Here is a 20,316-nt window from a genome sequence, read left to right as displayed (position 1 = left end):
GGGGGATAGCATGAAATCATTTCTATTGATCCCATTTCTAAATGTGGACCCATAATACTGGCCCTTTTTCAATGGAAAAAGTCCTCTAGGGTTCACCTAGAGAATTTGTTCTAGGAAAAAGGTGTGGGTTTAGCACCTGTGGTAATGATAATGCCATTTTGTGCAAAAACAGGCATTTCTGCATAAAACTGTACTAATAGGCCACACACAATGAGGGCCTTAGTTTGAATGGTAGGATGAAGTATTGAATATGTGCCAATAGCTTTAGAAGGAGATGCAGATGTGCACTGAAATCACCCATCCATCTCTTCTACTGTAGCTGTCCATGTTCTTAATTTTTATATCAGCTGAAGAAATGAGTCCTTACTTAGCAATTTAGAACAAGAGGCACTCACTTGTTGCATTCCATATATGTGTTTTTTTGAGCGATGGGGTTGTTGACTGGGTGATGCTCTTACTCAGTTTAGTATTACAGCTGCTCTTGATGTAATTTTTCTTCTCACCAGAGACTTTCATGGGGACAGCCTGGATTATTTCACAGTTGTTTTCTTTAGGAATTTTATGAAGCATGTAAGAGATGTTCTGAATTATGTAAGGAGTCACTCTCAAAGGAGTGGTCTGACTCATTGCATTTGTAGATTTTGCATGGTTGTTCTGGAATGCCCCTGAGGTATAGTTCACAGGAATATCCAAACATTCTTCCTGGCTGGATTCCATAACTTCATTCATGATCTTCCGGGTTGTAGATTTAAGACACATGCTCTGAGACCTCTGAGAAGGGGACTTTAAGGAGACATCATGGATCACCTCAGGGGTGGCTTTTTTGTGGATATCCTGGGCCACTCGGTTTTTGGAGTCCACAGGTTGGGTTCCAGGCATCACAAAAGTAGATTTCCTTGGAATATTCTGCATTACGTCATATAGTGTGAAGATGCTGAAGGAGATTTGCTCATAGGGGGACCTGGTACCGTTTTCAAACAGACAAGCAAAGGCTATGGTAGGGGTCATAATGGATGATGATAAACTAGATGGTAACTCAATGTATGCCAAATCAGAATAGGCACTGGGACCTTCATAAATAATCCAGGGCTCAGTCCAGCTATCTGCATCTCTGGGAAATGTACTGAGATAGACCCCCAAGTTTACACGTGATGTGGGACTAGTTGGGTGACAATATAGCACCCACGTTGGATTTTGAAACAATGTATTGACCCCGGTGCTTGGTATTACTTTTTTATTACTCTGAAATTTACAAGGAAATCTGAAAAAAGTGGTGTCAGGAAGACGGTCTGTGACAGGAAAATTTTCACAGACAATGTCTTTATGAGCTGTAACCCGAGTGGTACTGTCACCAACAATATTCTCACCAGAATTCTCTGAATCTTCAACATCTATACAGGTAGCATCTTGAAACGATTTAACACAGAGACTGCATGGACATTCTTCCACAGCACTTGTCTGCTTCTTTTCCGTTTTTCCAAAAAGCCGGTTGCACAATATTTTAGTTGACTGACACTCTGGGTACTTCGTTTGGCCATCATAGCAAAAATTGTACAATCTTTCCAGTTCTGTATAGAGAGCCAAGGTTTTCTGATCACTGGAAGGCCAAACATTGTGAGAATGTGTTTTATTGAAGGCAAAAGGTGCTGGAAATCCAATAATACTGCCATGACATCCATTTTGCGACTCAATGAGCTTCTGTACCAGCTGTCCTGAGTGGAATCCCACCCCACCATCTGTGCTGAGGGCCTGCACTCTGAAGCCCAGGGGGCTGCGGGCATTGCAGTACAAAACATTAGTCCCATCTTCCTCATCCACTGATACCACTTGGCATTCTACTGTCTCCAGATTGGGTATGAAGTCACCGAACCTCCAGTTCCTGCCGTGATCATCACTGTAGAAGGTGAAGGAATGTGGTGTTGTCTTGCACAATGTTCCGAAGCACTGTGTGCAGTCAATGTGGTAGGTGTAGGCAGGGACTACCAATCGCCCAGATTTTAACTGAATACCATGTCCAGGACCTAAAGCAAAAGTAGCCCACTCTGCAGAAAAAAACACAACACAGTTTAAAATGGCGAAAACTCAGTACGAGAGCAAAGTTACAATTTCTGCTGAATCGTTCTTAACATGATGAATTTGTTAGTCAAATGAAGTACTTTAACATGGGAAATCACAGAAAAGCCATTATAAAACAGTTAAAATACGTACTGAGCTTTAGAAAATAACTACTGCGCTACTACATGGTACCATTATGCTAAAGCAACTGAAATACTTAAGAAATATGCCATTTATATTTTATCAAAATGTAACAGGTAGTCGCAGGTGTACTGTCTTGCCAGTTGACAGTGATAGAACCCTTTTGACTCCCGGGGATCTCCGTAGAGCTGTGGAGTCAAAGCATGGTTGCAGCTACTGTGAAGCGGTTGAGGTCGAAAGCATTTACAGAGAATCTACATGTCATTGGTCGATAACCTGTTGGTCAGGCCATACAAACCGTGCCCCTACCCAACATAGAGTTATACATAGTACGGAGTGATAATGCTGTGATTGCAAGGGCAATCAAGCAGACATCAACCTGGTGTTAAAAAGTAGTACAAAGCGACAACCAAGTGCAAGATAACTTTGTGATTATGAATGCTGCCCATTATTCAGCCTCCTTTCAGAGGTGCTTATACCCCACAGTATTAGAGTAAATGAATATTAAACAGTTTTTATCTGGACAAGACTTTTAGGCATGCGTTGCTTACTATTTCTTTCCTCTCACAAACCAGACATTCAGTCATCAGAACGTTCTGATTGTGTCAGCACGATTTTGAGTGTGCAAATATGCAGACCCCTTTTCCTGTCCCTGGGTTTCTCATATTATCACGGGTTTTCTCTCCTAATCTGCCACCGTTGAAAACCCTCATAGTGATGACGCACAATAATTTTGAAAAAATGTTTTTGCATAGCCTGTTTATAAACACAGCAAAAGTACTTTTTGAGCATTTAACAAAGACTGCCTCATTCTCTCAAGACAGATACTGACAATTCATTGTACGCAGCCTTGTGCTACTTTAAACAGGAAGTAAATGTTCATAAATAAGTATTAAAAAAGGTCAGTGTTTATAGCAGATCATCTGGATGTACAGTGTGCCCCCAGAATATTAGTTTGAATAGATAATAGATAACAGATTTTCGTATATATAGTTGCTCTGCACAGGTCCAAATTTCATTGCCCCACAAAGCAGAAAGGCAACAAAGCATGCTGCTTGTGTACAGTGTTGAATTGGATGCTGGTACACAAATATCCTGTACCGGCTCCATTTACGCTTCACTCATTCTCTCTTCTCTCTGGGGCTATTTTCTAAAGGATGTGACCCTAGTCCCTAGTTAAACCTGTGCAAAATAAATAGTGTAACCTAACAATAGTTAAAACAAGCATTTGCAATGCAATAGGTCTCACATTAGGAAAGTTTGAGCTATTGGTATTTTAAATGACAATTTTTTTTAAATTATGTTTTGTTTTTGAAAATAGAGAAATTAATAGCTTTGTCATTTACAATGCTAATAGTTTTAACTTTCGCAAATGTGACACCTATAGCATTTGTAATGCAATATGTGTTGTATTTACATGACTTACATGTATTGATATTACAAATAACAATGGCTTGACTTCATTGAAAGTTGTATTGTCACGAGAGGCAAGATGGCCGCTGCAGTTCTGTAGAGAGTAGTCGCACTCTCACTCTCTCCCATCCGAAAGATGCTGTAGTACTGCTGAACCAGGGATGTGGGATTTGGTTAACCATACTTCGCTAGACGCATTCAACTCGGAGTGGTGGTGGAGCCTCACACCAAAGAAAGTGCCAAAGAAGGTATTGAAGTGGTTGACTTGGTGGAAGAGGGCACTAAGCTCTGTGAAGTTCGCTGCCAACATGTCTCACAGAGTCAAGGCAGATAGAGAGAAGCCTAATGTAGGACTGATTAAAGCCTCAGCCACTGCAGCAGCGAGAGAGGGAGCGATCCCGAAGGTTAGCTCACTGAAGAAAGCTGCAGAAAACCCCAGCCGTTCCTCCAAAAGCACAGCAGCAAAGAAGAATGAGAAACTAGAAAAGAAATCCGAGGCTGGCCCGGAGACCCGCTCGGGAGTAACAAAATCGGCGAGGGAGATTGCATTGGAAGCGAAAGCGCAGCGAGCGCAAACAGGACAATCAGCTTTTATGAAAGACCAGAAGCGGCAAGCGACTCTACCTGAGTCTTTCACGCCGAGAATCTCCTTAGCGGTACCACGGATCGAGATCCAGGAAGCTGATCCTTGTCAGGAGAAACCGCCGGTTGAGGTGGTGCTGCCAGTATTAGTTGACGGCGTCCATGGAGCTGCATCGGAGGAGAATGCGGAAGCAGCCGTAGGAGCAGGTTCGGCACTCCGCGAGGACGCAAGCGTCAGAGGCGGCTTGGTTGCTGGGCAACTAGCGAGGGCTGCAGAAGCCGGCAGTCTACGAGCAGAGGTTAACGCGGAGGCGAACACAGAAGCCGTAGCAGGAGGCGGAAAAGCGAGCAAGGAGTCGGGTAAGATCAGCAGCCCTGACGATACTGTGTCAAACTCGATAGAGGCTCAAAATAATAAACTGATGCTTGACGCTCTGATGGCTGTGGAGCTAGAATCACGTAGTAGTTCTATACAGGATGCAGGACCAAGCTGGGGGAGCACCCAGAGCTTAACGGAGCAGAGAGGGCTGTCTAGGAGTAAAGTCGTTGGCAGGAATACGGATAATATGGACAGAAGTGCAAGAGGAGGCTCCCCTGAGTTTTTTTCAGTATATGAGGAGACAGATACATCAAGTGTAAGTGCTAGTGCTACTACCAGTGAGCAGGAGTCAGTGGAATCTGAGAACGAGGAAAGCACTGGGCACACTTTTGACTCAGATACTAGTAAGGGCCCTAATGATCCTGCAACGAAAAAGAAAAAAGGTCTTGGCAGTGGCAAAAGAAGAAGTGGTAGAGGATCAAGGAGTAGTATGGCGAAGAAACTGTCGTGGGATTATGCCGCTACTTCAGAGACTTACAATGAAAGCGAGCAGGATGGAGCAAAAGAAGAAGGGGGACAGAACACGCAGAATGTAACACTTGAAATGCTGTTTGGAACGTTAAAACAAATGCAGAAGGAGGCAAGGACTGAGAGCAGAAGGGCAAAAAGAGACACTAAAAAGCTTCAGGCGTCATTAAGGAAAGTAAGCAGAAAGCAGGAGGAGGTTGAAGGAAGAGTTTCGCAAGTCGAGGAGAGGACAAGTAGGGTTGAAGATGAAGTGACAGACTGGCAATCTTTCCAAAAAGAGCAAGTGAAGGTGGTTGAAGATCTCCAATGGAAGCTGGAAAGTTTTGAGAACCGCCAAAGGAGAAACAATGTGAGACTGTTGGGCCTTGAGGAGGGAAAGGAGGGACAAGACCCCAGGGGGTATGTGATTAAGATTTTGGAAGAGGCCTTCCCCGAGTCAAAATGGCATTGGGATGTGGAAGTGCAGAGAGCACATAGGTACCCACTTTTTAAGAAGGATAGGGGAGGGGGTGAAAAGGGGTTCCCAAGAGCTATGTTGGTTTTTTTAGGCAACTTCCTAGCGAGGCAGGAAATAATAGATAAAGCCAGGCCTGATGCAAGGAAGATAGCCGACGGGAACACTTTTTTCTCCAGGCCGGACTTCTGCCACGTCACAGTGGAAAGGAGGTGGAGGCTAAGGCAGCTGATAGGGCCCTTCCAAAAGCAAGGGGCAGAAGCATACCTTTTGTTTCCGTCAAGGCTGAAAGTGATTAGGAAAGGTTACACCAGAATGTTTACTTCAGAAGTAAAAGCAGCAGAATACCTAGCAGAAATTTCAGAAGGTGGTAGTGGTATGGAGAGTAGAACCAGATCAAGAACCCCACCAAGGTCTCCCACGAGTCCCCGCAAGCAGCAGTAGATAAGTTTTAATAGTAAGGAATCAGGATGGGAGAGAGTAGCGACTCTGCAGACTACAGGAGGCTACACATAGGCCAGGATTGGCCTATTTGCCTGTAGTAAGGGGGGGGGGCTCCTAAGGGGTGGGGGGTAAGGGGGGGAGAGGGGTGGGTGGCAAGGGGGGGAGACAAACAGGTTGGTTTTGAGCACAAACACGGTGATGGAATAAGTAGTAGGATGGTACGCAAAATACACCAAAAGATGCATGGACTAAAATATATAAACATACTTAAGGAGGAAAATCTGGGGGAAATGTTAAGGATATTCTTCAATGCTTGCTGGGGCAAATGGAAATCTGGATTAGGAAAATCTTTGAAACATAATGACCTGTAGAATAGTTTCACTAAATATATGTGGTCTTAATGAGTTGAATAAGAGATTAAAAGCTGCTGCTTTGTTAAAGTCATTAAAGCCAGACCTGGTGTGTCTTCAGGAAACTCATATCGAGGGCACTAAGGCTTACTTATTAGATCAATTGGGTTTTAATGTCTTAGCAAAAACCAACCTGAATACTAAGACACGAGGGGTGGTAATCCTGGGCAAAAGGCAGGATACACTAGTCAAGAGAAAGTTGGAGGATCAATGGGGAAGATGGGTGATAGCAGAATTAACATTTCTGGGAGAAACTTTTACCCTTGTCTCAGTGTATGGATCCACTGGTGATGATCCCGATCTTTTTCAATTTTTGGATGCAGAACTTGCACAGTGGCCAGAGCCTATTATTTTATGTGGAGATTTGAATCTGCATGATGCAGATAGTAGTTTTCTAGACTCCAATAGGAAATACGTAGGGAGGAAAAAGAGAACCTACAGGGCTCTGGCAGATATGGTAAGAAATAATTCCTTAGAGGATCCATGGATAAAGTGTCACCCGAATCTGGATGGGAGTACTTTTTTTTCAGCTCCCCATCAGACCTTAGTCAGGCTGGATTATTTTTTGATTACACGTGACGTAATAGATGGGGTAAAGATAGAAAGAGAACCCAGGATTATCTCTGACCACAGCCCACTAGTGTTAAGTGTAAATCTGGGGCAAAAGAGAAATAAGGAGCCGCCACAATGGACATTTGATAGAATGCTGCTCCAGGACCAAACATATAGGGAAAAAATGTCTGAATGGATTAAGGAATACTGGGAAATTAACAGAGGTACCTCAACACCAGGGATGGAGTGGGATGCTTGCAAAGCTGGGATAAGAGGAATGACCCTGAGTTATGGTATTTCTGCACAGAAAAGGGAGAGGGAAAAAATGGTGAGAGACAATGAACTAATAAGAGAGGTAGAAGAGGAGCTTATGATTGCTATAAATATGCATTTACCACTCGAACAGATTTTACTGAGACTAGTTGCACTTAGAGCGGAAGTTATGGACGGGATGGCAAAAAAAACAGTGGAGAAGTACATGGCTAATAAAGAGAAGGCTTATGAACTCAGTGAGAGAGTTGGTCATATACTTGCGGTAAGAGCTAGACAAAGAGGTGGGGTTGCAGATATTAAAGAGATTAAAAATGAACAAGGAGTTAAAGTTAAGGGTCCAGAACAGATTAGAGAGGCCTTTAGGCAGTTTTATATGGCATTATACCAACTAGAAGGAGATGGAGGAGAAGAGGACATAAGGGCATACTTAAGGGAGATAGAGTCGACAAAACTGGATGAGGCAGATAGGAAAGAGTTGGAAGAGAAATTCAAAGTGGAGGAACTAACTGAGGCCCTGAGAGAGCTGCCATCTGGGAAGGCCGCTGGTCCGGACCAGATCCCAGTTGAATTTTATAAAACCTTTCAATCCTCTCTGTTACCAGATATGTTTAGCATGATGCTGTTAGCACAAGTAGGTGAGTCGGTTCCGCAGTCTTGGGGAGCTGCAGACATCATTGTTATCCCGAAGAAAGGAAAGCCGGCGGATGCCCCGGGCGCTTATAGACCTATCACGTTAATGAATGCCGATGTCAAGGTGTTCTCCAAGATGCTAGCAAAAAGACTGTCCAGAAAAATTGAATCTCTAGTCATTCCCTCTCAGCATGGGTTTATCCCTGGCAAGGGAACAACTCATCATACGAGGTTAGCAATTACGGCATTTGACGTTGCAGATACCTTAGAAGATCCAATGGCAGCGGTGTTTCTCGATGCCGAAAAAGCCTTTGACAGGGTCTCATGGAGATATCTTTGGGAGGTTTTGAGGTGGCACGGTATAGGTCCAGGATTTATAAAGGCTTTACAGACACTATATATTAACCCGACAGCCAGGATAAGAGTCAACAGAGGTCACTCGGCCGCAGTTAGCATTCAAAGGGGTACAAGGCAGGGTTGTCCCTCTTCTCCTCTGCTTTTTGCTTTATATCTGGACCCTTATATAAGGAAACTGGAATTCAATCAAGAGATAGTACCATTAGTACTAAATGGTCGTAGGATTAAAACGTTAGCCTATGCGGATGACGTCGCTATCCTAACTCCAGAACCCTCAGACGCCATTAGGGTAATTGAAGAAGAAGCTAAGAGGTTTGGTCAGTTCTCAGGTTACAGCTTGAATACTACAAAAACACAGATAGTTAAAAATCAGTGGGCTATCTGCAACGATGATAGAGTAACGAACATAGCAACCTATTTAGGGGTACAAATGACAGCGGAAGTAAATAGAATTGTGGAAAAAAATATGGATCCTTTGATTGCTCAAACAAAAAATGATTTGGAAAGAATGAATAATTTACACCTCTCGCTAGTTGGATGTACAAATATAATCAAAATGATGATTTTACCGAAATTTTTGTATGTGTTCAGGGCTGTACCCTTATTGATCGAAGCCAGTTGGTTTAACACTATAGAGGCAATATGCAACAGATTTATTTGGGCCCAAGGTAAGACCAGGAGGGCCTATAGGTATATGACGCTTCCTAGAGAAAAAGGAGGGTGGGGGGCACCAGATTTTCGTTTATATTACATGGCTACGGTGCTCCAATACATTCAAGGCCTTATTGGCGGAAATTCTGATGATGTAAGTTTGCAGCAGATGTCGACAGAGGTTTATGCTGTCGCGTTAGGGGTAAACGCTGAGAATTGCTTTTTAAAATGCATTGACTATAGTTATTTCAAACGGACTAAATTTAAAACCATAAGGGCGGCAGTGACGGTTTGGAATGCATTTTTAAAGAAAGTAAAGATGGGAAGATATAATAGGTATGTCCAATTATTTAATAATAGTTCACTCCCTAAGGAAATTTTTGCTGATCACGTTATGGCAGATTGGGCTACAAGGGGGGTCATGCAAATTGGTGATTTACTCTCACAGGATGGTTTTAAGCAATTCTCAGAGTTGAGAGATACATACGGCCTAGATAATAGGGGATTTTTTAAATATCTGCAGGTCAGAAGCTTTCTTAACAACAAAGTCGGAGGTCCAGCGGGCTTTAATAAAATAGGGATTATGGAGAAAATTAAACTGATGGGGGATTGCTCTATTAAAACTTTTTATGCAGCATTGGTGGAAGAGAAGCAAGATGATTTAGATAAATTTAGTAAGAAATGGGAGGATAAACTGGGAATTGATGGCAGCTTGTTTTATGATTCTCTAAATCTGGGCTGTACGATAATCTGCGCTGCCCCGCTGCAATCGCAGCATTATAAAACATTGTATTTCTTGTATTTTACGCCTGCAAAGATTGCAAAATGGGGGGGGAATCAAGGCATCAACTGCCCTAGATGTAACGAGCTGGAAGCAGATAGCGTACATATTTTTGCAACATGCCCTAAGCTGCGATCATTGATTAGTGGAATCGAGGGATTTCTGGCAAATTCACTGGGTATTGAGGTATCCCTTACGCCGACGTGGATCATGTTAGGTGTGAATAATGAGGAGCAGGTTCATTATGTTGAGTTTATGTTTCTAATAATGGCGGTCTATAGGCTCACAATAGCAAGGGCCTGGCTGGATAAAAGCCCTCCGAGCTTGCAATGCTGGCTAGCAAACACTCTGTATGCATATAATATAGAGGAAAAAATGTACGCTCGAAAGGGGAGAAATGGAAGAAGACTGGGGAGTAGAATTTGGGAGCCAATATGTAATTGGAAAGAGAGGCAAAGAAGGAGCAACTAGGGGAGGGGGAAGGAGAATGTTGAAGGTATCGTTACCATCATTGTCTATGGCTTTCATCTTCTTTATTTTTCTGTGATATTTTTTGTGATTGATTGATTATTTTAGATGAATATTTGTATACGTAAGTTTTCTTTAGGTAGATGTAGTATATAAGTGGTTTGATCTTACTAATTAATGTTGGTGTCTAAAGTTTTATATTATAAACCAATGTATAAAATTGTGATATATGTAATGCTCATAACAATATGTTGTAATGAAGGAAAATAAAATAATAAAAAAAAAAAAAAAAAAAAAAAAAACAAATAACAATGGCTTTTAAATTTTTTTAATAATGAATACTTAAATAAAAGTTATTGTAATTTATAATGGCAATAGCTTAAACTTTAGTAAATAACCTTTGTGAAGATTATGTTCAGTGTATTTTATTGCGACGAAAATCCAAGAACAGAAGTGAAATATTAACATTTTTTGTTACATTTGTAATAAAGCTTGAAACATTGAGAGAACATATTTGAACCAGTTGTTGTTGAATGGTTGCACAGATTGACGCTGTGGTGGCGCTGAGTGATGTTGTGATGGTGAGCGAGTGTTGCTGTGGCTTTCAGTGATGCTGTGGTAGCGCATAGTGATGTTGTGGTGCCCCTGAGTGATGCTGTGGTGGTGCTAAGTGATGCTGTATGCTATGCTATGTTTTGTTTTGCTATCCTATGATTTGTTTTGTTATGCTATGCTATGCTATGTTTTGCTATCTTATGCGTTGATTTGTTATGCTTTACTATGCTGTGTTTTGTTATGCTATGCTATGTTTTATTATGCTATGCTATGTTTTGCTATGCTATGCTTTGTTATGCTATGCTATGTTTTGTTATGATATGCTATGTTTTGTAAAGCTGACATTGAATGGTTTAAACTGACTTTCATTAAATACAGAGAATCTGAGCGGGAGTGCGGAGAGCTTGTGAAACCTACAGTGAGGGAACATTATATCTCCAATTCAACTTTATCTATCGAACCGTATCTTACGGTAGTATCAATCCCTTTTCACCGCTGGTTACTAACTAAATTAAGATTTAACCAGATTCATTTTCTGTTAAACGATTCTAAGGTGTGGGCTAAGCCCGAGGATTTGGCTGTTTGTAACTGTGATAGCTATTCATTACAGGATACTTTACATTTTATGTTTTTATGCAACTTTTACTCTCTGCCTAGGAAAAAATATATCATTCCGCTGCTTAAAAACAAGGGGTTTGTCCAAGCCAAACCAGCTCTCTTTTATTTAAAACAGCTAGACTCCCCTCTAATAATGTTTGGTGTTGCAAATTTTCTGGTGGCTGCTTCTCGCATCAAAAACTGCACCAGGATTAGACAACTTAACAGCACTGGCGATAACTTATGAAATCTCTGAAATACCCATTTATCTTTTAAAAAAATGTAAATATTTTAATTGTTCATTTTTAATAGTGCTATTAATTGATCGTAAATGTATTTCCCTAAATATGTACTTGTGTCTACTGTGTGCTTTTTATGATTTTTTACTAATCGAAATAAAGTGGTTTTGAACTTGAACTATGTTTTGTTGTGTCTGGTATGCTATGCTAATTTTGCTATGCTATTATATGGTTTGTTTTGCTATGCTATGTTTTGTTGTGTTTTGTTAAGCTATGCTATGTTTTGTTGTGTTTTTTTTTTTATCCTCATATTGCGATAGCGGTGTGATTTCGGAGTATCAGGTATCTGCCTCTGGTTTCTTTCCGACACTGCCCCTAGATCTCTCTTGTCTGGGGAGTTTTATCATCCTCCTGATGATCTTTAGAGGAGTTTCCTTTGCCCGTTACATACCATTGCCTCTGATTTTGGAGCGAGGGGAGCTAGTCACTTTGACTACTCAACAAGTACCATACTTGTCTACCAGAGGATGTATCGCTTTAATCATAGGACTAGTATTTTGATCTTACTTGGGGTTTAAGAAATTTTCAAAACTTTCCCAGAACTTAAATCTCTTACATGCATTTCCCTTCCTATCGAGTTTATTAATTCTTATGGCCGAGTTCAACCAATCTGCATGCGTTGGGCTGGTAGACCCTATCCATTTAATGCAAATTTCCCTCCTTGCAAGTACTATCAATACAAAAAGAAGATTTTCTTGCCCTTTTGTGAGCCCCCCTTCATTTGCTGTGTCTTCAATCCCAAACAGGGTAAGGGTGGTACTTACAGTTAGTTGCTTGGTCAGGATAGTGCTCAGGGTCTTACCAACTTCGTCCCAGAATTCTTTTAATAGGGGGCAATTTTTGAACATGTGGATATCGTCTGCTTTTTCTTCTCCACATTTTGGGCATTTCTTTATTCCTGCGTTCTTGAACTTGGAAAGCTTTCTTGGTGTCCAGTAAGCCCGGCGAATTGTATACAGATGGTTCCTTTTAAGAGCCGCGGATTTCAGAGTGGACCAGCATTTTCCCACAGATTTTTCCCAGATTAGGTCTAGGTCCGCTATTAGTAGGTCTTTCCCCCAAGTTTGTACTTCTATGTTGAAGTTTATATCATTGGCATTTATCAGAGCCCAATACCATTTAGCCACTTCTTTTGGTATTGGTGTTGTTTTAACCATTTCTTTTTCCATTTTTTCATTTCCTTTGTTGTCGGTTGGTAATGTCTTAGACCAACTTAAGATTTGGTAAAATTTAAATTTGGATAATGTGTTGTTTGTCCATTCTTGAAGCTCTGACCATGATTTCAGGTTAGATCCGTTTAGTATTTGCCCCCAATACTTTACGTTGGCTTTTTTTAGAGGGAGTACTAATGTGTCTTTAAAGCATTCAGGGGTTCCTGGTGAATTCCAAATAGGAGCCAATTTGCTATAGTACGAAATTTTCAGGATTCCTCTGATTTGTGCCCACATCTTTGCTGCATCCCTTAGGATCTTTAGTTTTATTTTTTTAAAGTACTTGGGATGTCCGAACTTAAACAAGACATGATCATCTGATTCCGTGATCGCTTGTAAATACCTCGGGTAGTTTTCGTGACTCATTAGAAGTACTCTAATGTTCTTAAATTGAAAGGCTCTGTGATACTCCACCAGGTCCGGGCTAGCCAGTCCTCCATCTTTCTTCTCCCTCCTTATTTTTTTCCAAGCAATCCTCGTGCTTTTCGCAGCCCATATAAAACTTGTGATCTCTCTCTGTGCCTGGATTAGTGCCATTTTCCCAAACTCTAACGGTATTGCATTAAATAAGAATGTAAACTTTGGTATGATGGTCATCTTGACTATGTTTGATCTCCCAATCAGACTTAATGGTAAGGAGGTCCATGTCTTGAGCAATTTCCTTACGTCTCCGGCTACCTTGGTCAGGTTGCGTTGCAGAATCTTTCCTATATCATGATTCACTAGGATTCCTAGGTATCTAATTTCGTTTTTTATATTGTGACTTTTAAATCGGGTATTCCAAGTCATGATCTCTGTTTTTGTTTGATTCACCAGGTATCCTGAGACTTTCCCAAATGCTCCTATTGTTTCTTCGATTGTATCCTTCGCTCTCAGGTAATCGTCCGTAAAAATCATTAAGTCATCCACATATAATGCGATTTTCTTCTCCCATGTGTGATGCTTAAATGGAGTAATTTCTCTACTGTTTCTTAATTTATTCGCTAGTGGTTCAATATATAAATTGAAGAGCAAAGGTGAAAGGGGGCAACCCTGCCTTGTTCCTCTGCTTATCTTTATATTTTCCGTGAGATTTCCATTTATTAAAACCTTGGATCTTGGAGCTTTGTATATTTGCTTTACCATATTTATAAAGGTTAGTCCAATGTTATTCTTGGCCATAACTTTCTCTAGGAAGGCCCAATTGACCCTGTCGAAAGCCTTTGCGGCATCAACAGTGAGTATAGTGAGAGGAGTTTTTTCGTTAATTGCGATGTCTATTGCAATTAAAAGTTGTTGTGTAACTTCGTGCAATTGCCTCCCTTTGACGAAACCTTTTTGGTCCTGGTACAGCAGTTTCGGCAGTACTTTCCCTAGTCGCGCTGCCATGATTTTAGTAAAGATTTTATAATCTGCATTCAGCAGTGAAATCGGGCGGTATGACTCGCATCTGGCAGGGTCCTTTCCTGGTTTTAGGATGATTGTAATTATGGCATCATTCCAGGAATCTGGTATGGCTTCGTGCTGTTTAAGAATTATATTAATTAATTCAGTAATATGCGGAAGTAGAGTATCTCTTAATACCAGATAGAGTTCGTTCGGTAAAGCGTCAGGCCCTGCTGCCTTTCCTTTTTTCAGACTCTTGATGGCGTCAGCCACTTCGCCTTCTTGGACTTCTTTGTTCAGATCTTCCTTTTCTTCCTCCGTAAGTTTTAGGAGTGGAACATCTTCCAAGTAGGAATTAATCAACTGGTCTTGCGGGTTCGTATCTTCCGTATAGAGTTCTTTAAAGAATTTCCAGAATTCTAGTCTGATGATATTTTCGTCAGAGTTTTGCCCTGTTTGATCATCCTGAGTTATACTTCTCACTTTGTTTCTGACTAAATCAGTTTTGAGTTTCCACGCCAACCACTTTCCACAGCCCTCGCCATATTCATGCTTTGCTAATTTGTTAGAGTCCCATTTCTTTCTTAGTCTTTCTTCCAAGACCTCTTTAATCTCATCTTTCTGCTGCTGCTTTTGTTGGAGAAGTTCTTGTTTCCTGCCTTCTTCTCGTTCGTTTGAGATAGCGATGTCTAAGGAGTGAATGTTATTTTCCAGATCTGAGATCTCTTGTTTTAATTGCTTATTTTTACGAGCCCCTAGACTCAGCAGTTTACCTCTTAAAACAGCTTTAAAAGCATCCCATGTTATTTGTTTTATTATACGATTAAAAAAAGAGTTTTTTGATTGCCATGCACCTTCAGGTTTTATACTTTAAACTTGATTGTATTTAGCTTATATATATATTTTTTTCCATTGGGGTTTATTTTGTGAACTATGACTTTTACGTGGGTTCACTTATTTCTGAGGTTCCTCCGACCGCATTTGATCTCTCATTAGGTCTATGAAGGCTTTCACCTCTTCTGGCTCTTTCATGTTTCGCATTTTATTCCTCCACATTATGCGAAGCGATGGTGGAAATTTCATCTGCACCGTGGCGCCTAGTTGTTGCAGTTCTGACATTAGATTTCCCAATTCCCACTGCCTGGTCTGGGAGGCCTTTGACATGTCGGACCTTATTCTAAAAGTTCAACTGTCTTTATTATAGGTTCCCTTTTTCAATGCTTCTCCCAAAATCCTGTCTTTCAGCACATACGTTTTGAAGTTAACTAAAATCTTCCTTGGGGTTTTCCTTTCCTTGTTCTTTCCAAAGGGGTCCCTATGTGCTCTCTGTATGTCTTCTTCCAGAATTGTTTTATCCGCCCATGGGAAATTTTCTGCCAATAATGTCACTACAAACATTTTAATGTCTTGGCCCTCTTGGTTCTCAGGAAAATTCAAGATCCTGATATTATTCTTTCTCGCCTGGTTTTTTAAGGATTCCATCTTTTCATTCATGATTTTGTTTTCTAACCTTAGAGAGTTTATTTCCTTCCTGTTCTTTTCTACCCTTTTATCCAGGGCAACAACTTCACTCTCTACTGCCGTAACTCTGTCTCCCAGAGCGTTCAACTTATTGTCGAGTTTTTCGCACACTTCCTGGATTTTATCTTGTTTCGCTTCTGATATGGAGAATTTCTCTTTCATTTCCGCCCATATCTTCTCAAGGAGCTCATCTGTATGATTTTTCGAGGTTTCTTTATGACTCCCTAACGATTTTGCATCATTCTCGTCCTCTGTAGGCTTGTGCGCTGCTTCTACAGAGGGCTCGGTGCCCCCCTCCGCCATATGTACCTTCTGGACCTCAGCTCCTTCTACTGCTCCGCTTCCCTTGTTAGTTTTCCAGATGTCTTCCAAACACTTTGTTTCCAATTAAGTATTTTTCTTATTTTTGTTTTTTCTCCCTTTCTTTGCGCTGCCCGAGCCTATTTTATCAATTAGGATGGGCGTCCGAGGATTCGCTTTTTGCGGGGAAGAGGTGTTCGTGTGCTTGATGATCTCCTCTCTTTCTTCCCTCAGAGTTTCCGGAGGGGACTGTTCCTGCACGAGAGCTTGAACCTCTGTTTGTAGCCCCTGCTGCTGTACTTTGAAGTATGTTTTTAATGAGGGAGTTACTTTTATTTTAGATCTCAGTGAGGAGGCCAGCTTACCATTCTCTAAAATAATCTTGGTGTATTCTTTTGCTAGAGTTTTCTGCTTTTTTTGCTCTCCCTTGGTGAAATACCTTTAGGGTATTGCTCTTGCCTTAGGAAGTTTCTGTTGCGCAAGCTGTAGGAAGATACTACTTGTCTGTCCTGACTTTGTGCTCGCTGGGACTCTGAAAATTCCTTAGTCCCCACTAGATTTGGTTTGATGAGGCTCTCCCCTAAGTTCTGATGTGCCTCCTCTTTGCCCTCCTTTGTTGATTTTATAAACTTACTCATAGGTTGGTAGATTGTAAGTATTTTGCTTTTCGAATTCTGAGTTTGGCAGTTTTGAGTAACGTTCAGGCTGTTTTTGATGTTTATGATGCTCTCTAACATTATGTTGTTTGCCTCATCCGGTGTCTGAATCCTCTCTATTAGCGTGTTTTTTCCGATGTCCATGCCATTGCCATTTTGGTTGCAGAGTGTACCAACTTTGAGTCTTTCAATGACCCAGCACCCTCGTGTCTTGGTGTTCGTCTCCCTGTTCTTAATGCTCCTCTTTGAATTCACTTGGTTTGAAACTGACACAGCTCTGCTGCTGTGCGCCTCAGTATACTGACGGAGATCGACTCTGACTCTTATTTTATTTAACAGATTTCTAGAGCGCATGGCTGCCCGTGAGCGTCCCAGCGCTAAGTGACAAGAACCTACTGTAGCGGGGTCTCACGGGAATAGCCATGTTTTGAGCGCTCTACGGAATGAGAGCAGGTTGGGTTTGGCTCTGATGTTAGGGGGAAGAGTGTTCCAGAGTTTGAATGAATTGTATGAGAACAGTCGCCCACCTGAACGTGCTTTTTTGATTCTGGGTATGGAGGCAAGGTTACAGTTAGAGGAGCGGAGAGTTCTTGAGGTAGTATGGGGTGAAATCAAGTTTTGTAATATTGGAGGGGCCTTGCCGTGGAGAATTTTGTAGGTGGTACAGAGAGCCTTGAACTTTATACGTTCGTGTACGGGGAGCCAATGTAGAGCAGCAAGAGCTGGCTTGGCTGAGCAGCGGCGGTTGGTTCCTGTGAGAATGCGCGCTGCCGCGTTTTGTACTGTCTGAAGTTTAGACAGTACTTTTTTGGGAGCCCCCAGGTACAGTGCATTACCGTAGTCCAGGCGGGACAGCACCAGGCCATGGACTAGGAGTTTGTGGGAGTGTGCAGGGAGAAGAGGTAGGACCTTTCTGGCTGATCTTAGGAGGCCATGGCAAGTTCCCGCTGTTTTCCTTGCTTGAGCAGAGAAGTTGAGGCCTTCATCTAGCCATATGCCCAGGCTTTTAATTTCATGTTTCGGGGCGGGGGGAGGTCCCATGGTGGGTGGCCATAGGGAGGAGGGGTTGTAGAGAGATTTATTTCCTAGAATCATTATTTCCGTTTTGTCATTGTTCAGTTTGAGGTGGGAAAGGTTCATCCACTTGGTTATTTCGGTGAGGCAGGTTTGAAGGTTGGGAAGAGAGTGATCTTGCTGGCTGAGGGATACCACGAGTTGAGTGTCGTCGGCGTATGTTAGGAGTTTGATCCCATAAGGGGCGACGACTTTCTCAAGGGGGGACATGTAAACATTAAAAAGGGTCGGGCTCAGGGAGGAGCCCTGAGGGACCCCACATCCGACGGCCGTAGGCTTGGACGTGAATTTTCCGTCTGCCACCCGGAAAGACCTGTTCTCTAGGAAGGATTTGAGCCAGGTCAGGACCGTTCCTGCAATTCCAAGGTCCGCGAGCCTGTGGACCAGAGTAGAGTGGTTGACGGTGTCGAAGGCAGCGCTTAGGTCCAGGAGGATCACTGCCACTGATCCTCCTGTGTCCACGATTTTCCTTGCTTCCTCGACTACCGCCAAAATTGCAGTTTCAGTACTCTGGCCTGGTCTAAATCCTGTTTGGGAGGGTTCAAGCAGACCTTTAGTTTCAAGGTGGGAGGAGAGGCTGTAATTGACGTATTTCTCCGCTATTTTACTAATACCTGGAAGCAAGGAGATCGGTCTGTAGTTGCCCAGTTCTAGAGGATCCAAGTGCGGTTTTTTAATCAGTGCCTTCACCATTGCTTTTTTCCAACTTGGGGGAACAGTGCCGCTGGTGAGTGAACTGTTGATTAGATTAACCAGGTGGCGAAGAATGGTGGATGTAACTAATTTTAGGATGTGGAGAGGTGCCGGGTCTGTGGGGGAACCACTTTTGATAGAGTTCAGTATTGGAAGGATGGTGTCGGTCGTTAGGGGGGTGAAGTCTGATAGTTGGTCCACAGCTGCTGCAGCAGTAGGGACGATGGGGAGGGTGTCCGGAGTGAGCGGAGGAAGGGAGGTGATGATTTTGTTGATTTTTTGATTGAAAAATTCTGCGAGTTCATTGCAGCGAGCGGTTGAAGGTTCGATCAAGGGAGGGGGCTCCGGTACTTTAAGAAGTTTTTTCGCTATTAGGAATGTCTCCCGCGAGGAGTTAGTGGAGGATCTTATTTTCTCCTCAAAGTAGTTAGTTTGAGCAGTTTTAAGTGCTTTTTTGTATTTGAGGAGGGTTTTTTTATATTCAATTTTTTTCTCGTCGTCGAAATTTCTCCTCCAATCTCTTTCTGATTTTTTACAGGCTTTTTTTAGAAGCCGCATTTCGCTAGTGAACCAAGGGGAGGAGGGTTTGCCCCGAGGGTTACTGGAATTTTTTTTAGGGAGTACTTTGTCCAGCGTGTCTCTTACCCATTTTGCGAACTCTGCGTCGGCAAGAATTGGGTTTGTACCAAGTTTAGGAAGAGAGCATTCAAGCTGGTGTTTCCACTTATCTACATCCAGTTTGGACCAGGATCGCGTGGGTATGCTAGGTTTTGCGGTGGGGCGAGGGGTGGGGGGTAGCTGCCAATTTATTGGCACTAGAAAGTGATCGGTCCAGGGCATTGGGATGGGCTCTGAGGTGGTGAGGTCATTAATGTTGGAAAAAATAGGATCTAGTAGATATCCCTGTGAGTGAGTAGGGAGATGGCTAGATAGATTGAGCTGGAGAGATTCGAGGTCTGCTATTAGGTCGGTGGCAGGTTTGGATTCTTTTTTGTCAAAGTGGATATTCAGGTCTCCTAGGATCAGACATTCGGGGTAGGTAGTGGTTAGAGTGAATGTATGTTCCGCGAGGGATTCACAGAATTGACCCAAGGGCCCCGGAGGGCGGTAGATGAGAAAGCCTGAGAAGGCTTTACAAGGTGAGACCTGAATAGAGAACATGGCGTTTTCGCAATCTAGAAGGGGGCTGCCTAGTAGACGGCAAGAAAGGTGGTTTTTGTAAATAATGGCGATACCTCCGCCTATTCCCTTGGGACGGTCCAGATGGTGGATGAGGAAGCCCTGTGGGAGAGAGTTGACAATATCGGGGTCTGAATTCGGTCCTAGCCAAGTTTCCGTAAGGAAGAGAATATCAAGATCATGGTCTTCCAGTAGGTGATATATCTCCAGAGAGTGCTTGGGGAGGGATCTACAGTTAATGAGGGCCATGTGCATGTTTAAATGAGGAAGGTTGTCGAGGCCGGTGGAACTGAGAGTATACTGGCAGTGCGCACATCTGTTGAGGGGGTGGTCTCCCGGAACAGAGTGTCGGCATAGGGCATGTACCTCTTTGTTCAGGTGGAGCAGGGTGTCTCTTGCGTAGTTGCGCGGTTGGTCGGTAGTGTCTGGCTCTGCGCTCTGCCTAGCGCGGACGAGCGCAGACGAGCTTGCCTTAAGCGCGACTCTCCCGCTCGTGCCCCGGAACTGGATGCTTAGTCTTCCGGAGGCACGGCAGCAGCACGTCTTTGCCTCCGCTGCGGTGCTCCAGAGGTCAGACTGCTCCCCCGCCTTGATACCACGCTCCGAGCGCCGTTCAGATTTGCCGCTCTCACCGGTGCTTGTGAGTGTTACCGTGAGCCTCGGATGGCGTTCACCACCGGGAGTCACTCCAGCTTTCTGCAACTCACCATGCGACAGGAAGTGGCACAGGACTTCCCTCAGTTCTCCACGGACAGGTGGGGAAAAAACCAGACGAGGGGAAGACACCATTTCAGAGGGGTCCGTACTC

General features: G+C 42.9%; 1 protein-coding gene across 1 annotated transcript in view; it reads right to left on the bottom strand.

Moving 5' to 3' along the window:
* Positions 1-1,237: 1,237 nt before the first annotated feature.
* Positions 1,238-20,316, bottom strand: part of LOC147683574 (sialidase-4-like) — a 533,549-nt gene continuing 514,470 nt past the window's right edge. The window contains exons 3-4 of the mRNA XM_086942549.1: positions 1,347-2,042; positions 1,238-1,242 (exon numbers count right to left, since the gene is read on the bottom strand). Of these exons, the coding sequence (XP_086798675.1) occupies positions 1,238-1,242; positions 1,347-2,042 (701 nt within the window). The remainder of the gene's footprint in view (positions 1,243-1,346; positions 2,043-20,316) is intronic.

This window comes from Lissotriton vulgaris, chromosome 11 (assembly GCF_964263255.1).
Source record: "Lissotriton vulgaris chromosome 11, aLisVul1.2, whole genome shotgun sequence".
NCBI classification, from domain to species: domain Eukaryota; kingdom Metazoa; phylum Chordata; class Amphibia; order Caudata; family Salamandridae; genus Lissotriton; species Lissotriton vulgaris.
The sequence above is the reverse complement of the archived record's forward strand: the minus strand, read 5'-3'. Positions and strand labels throughout refer to the sequence as shown.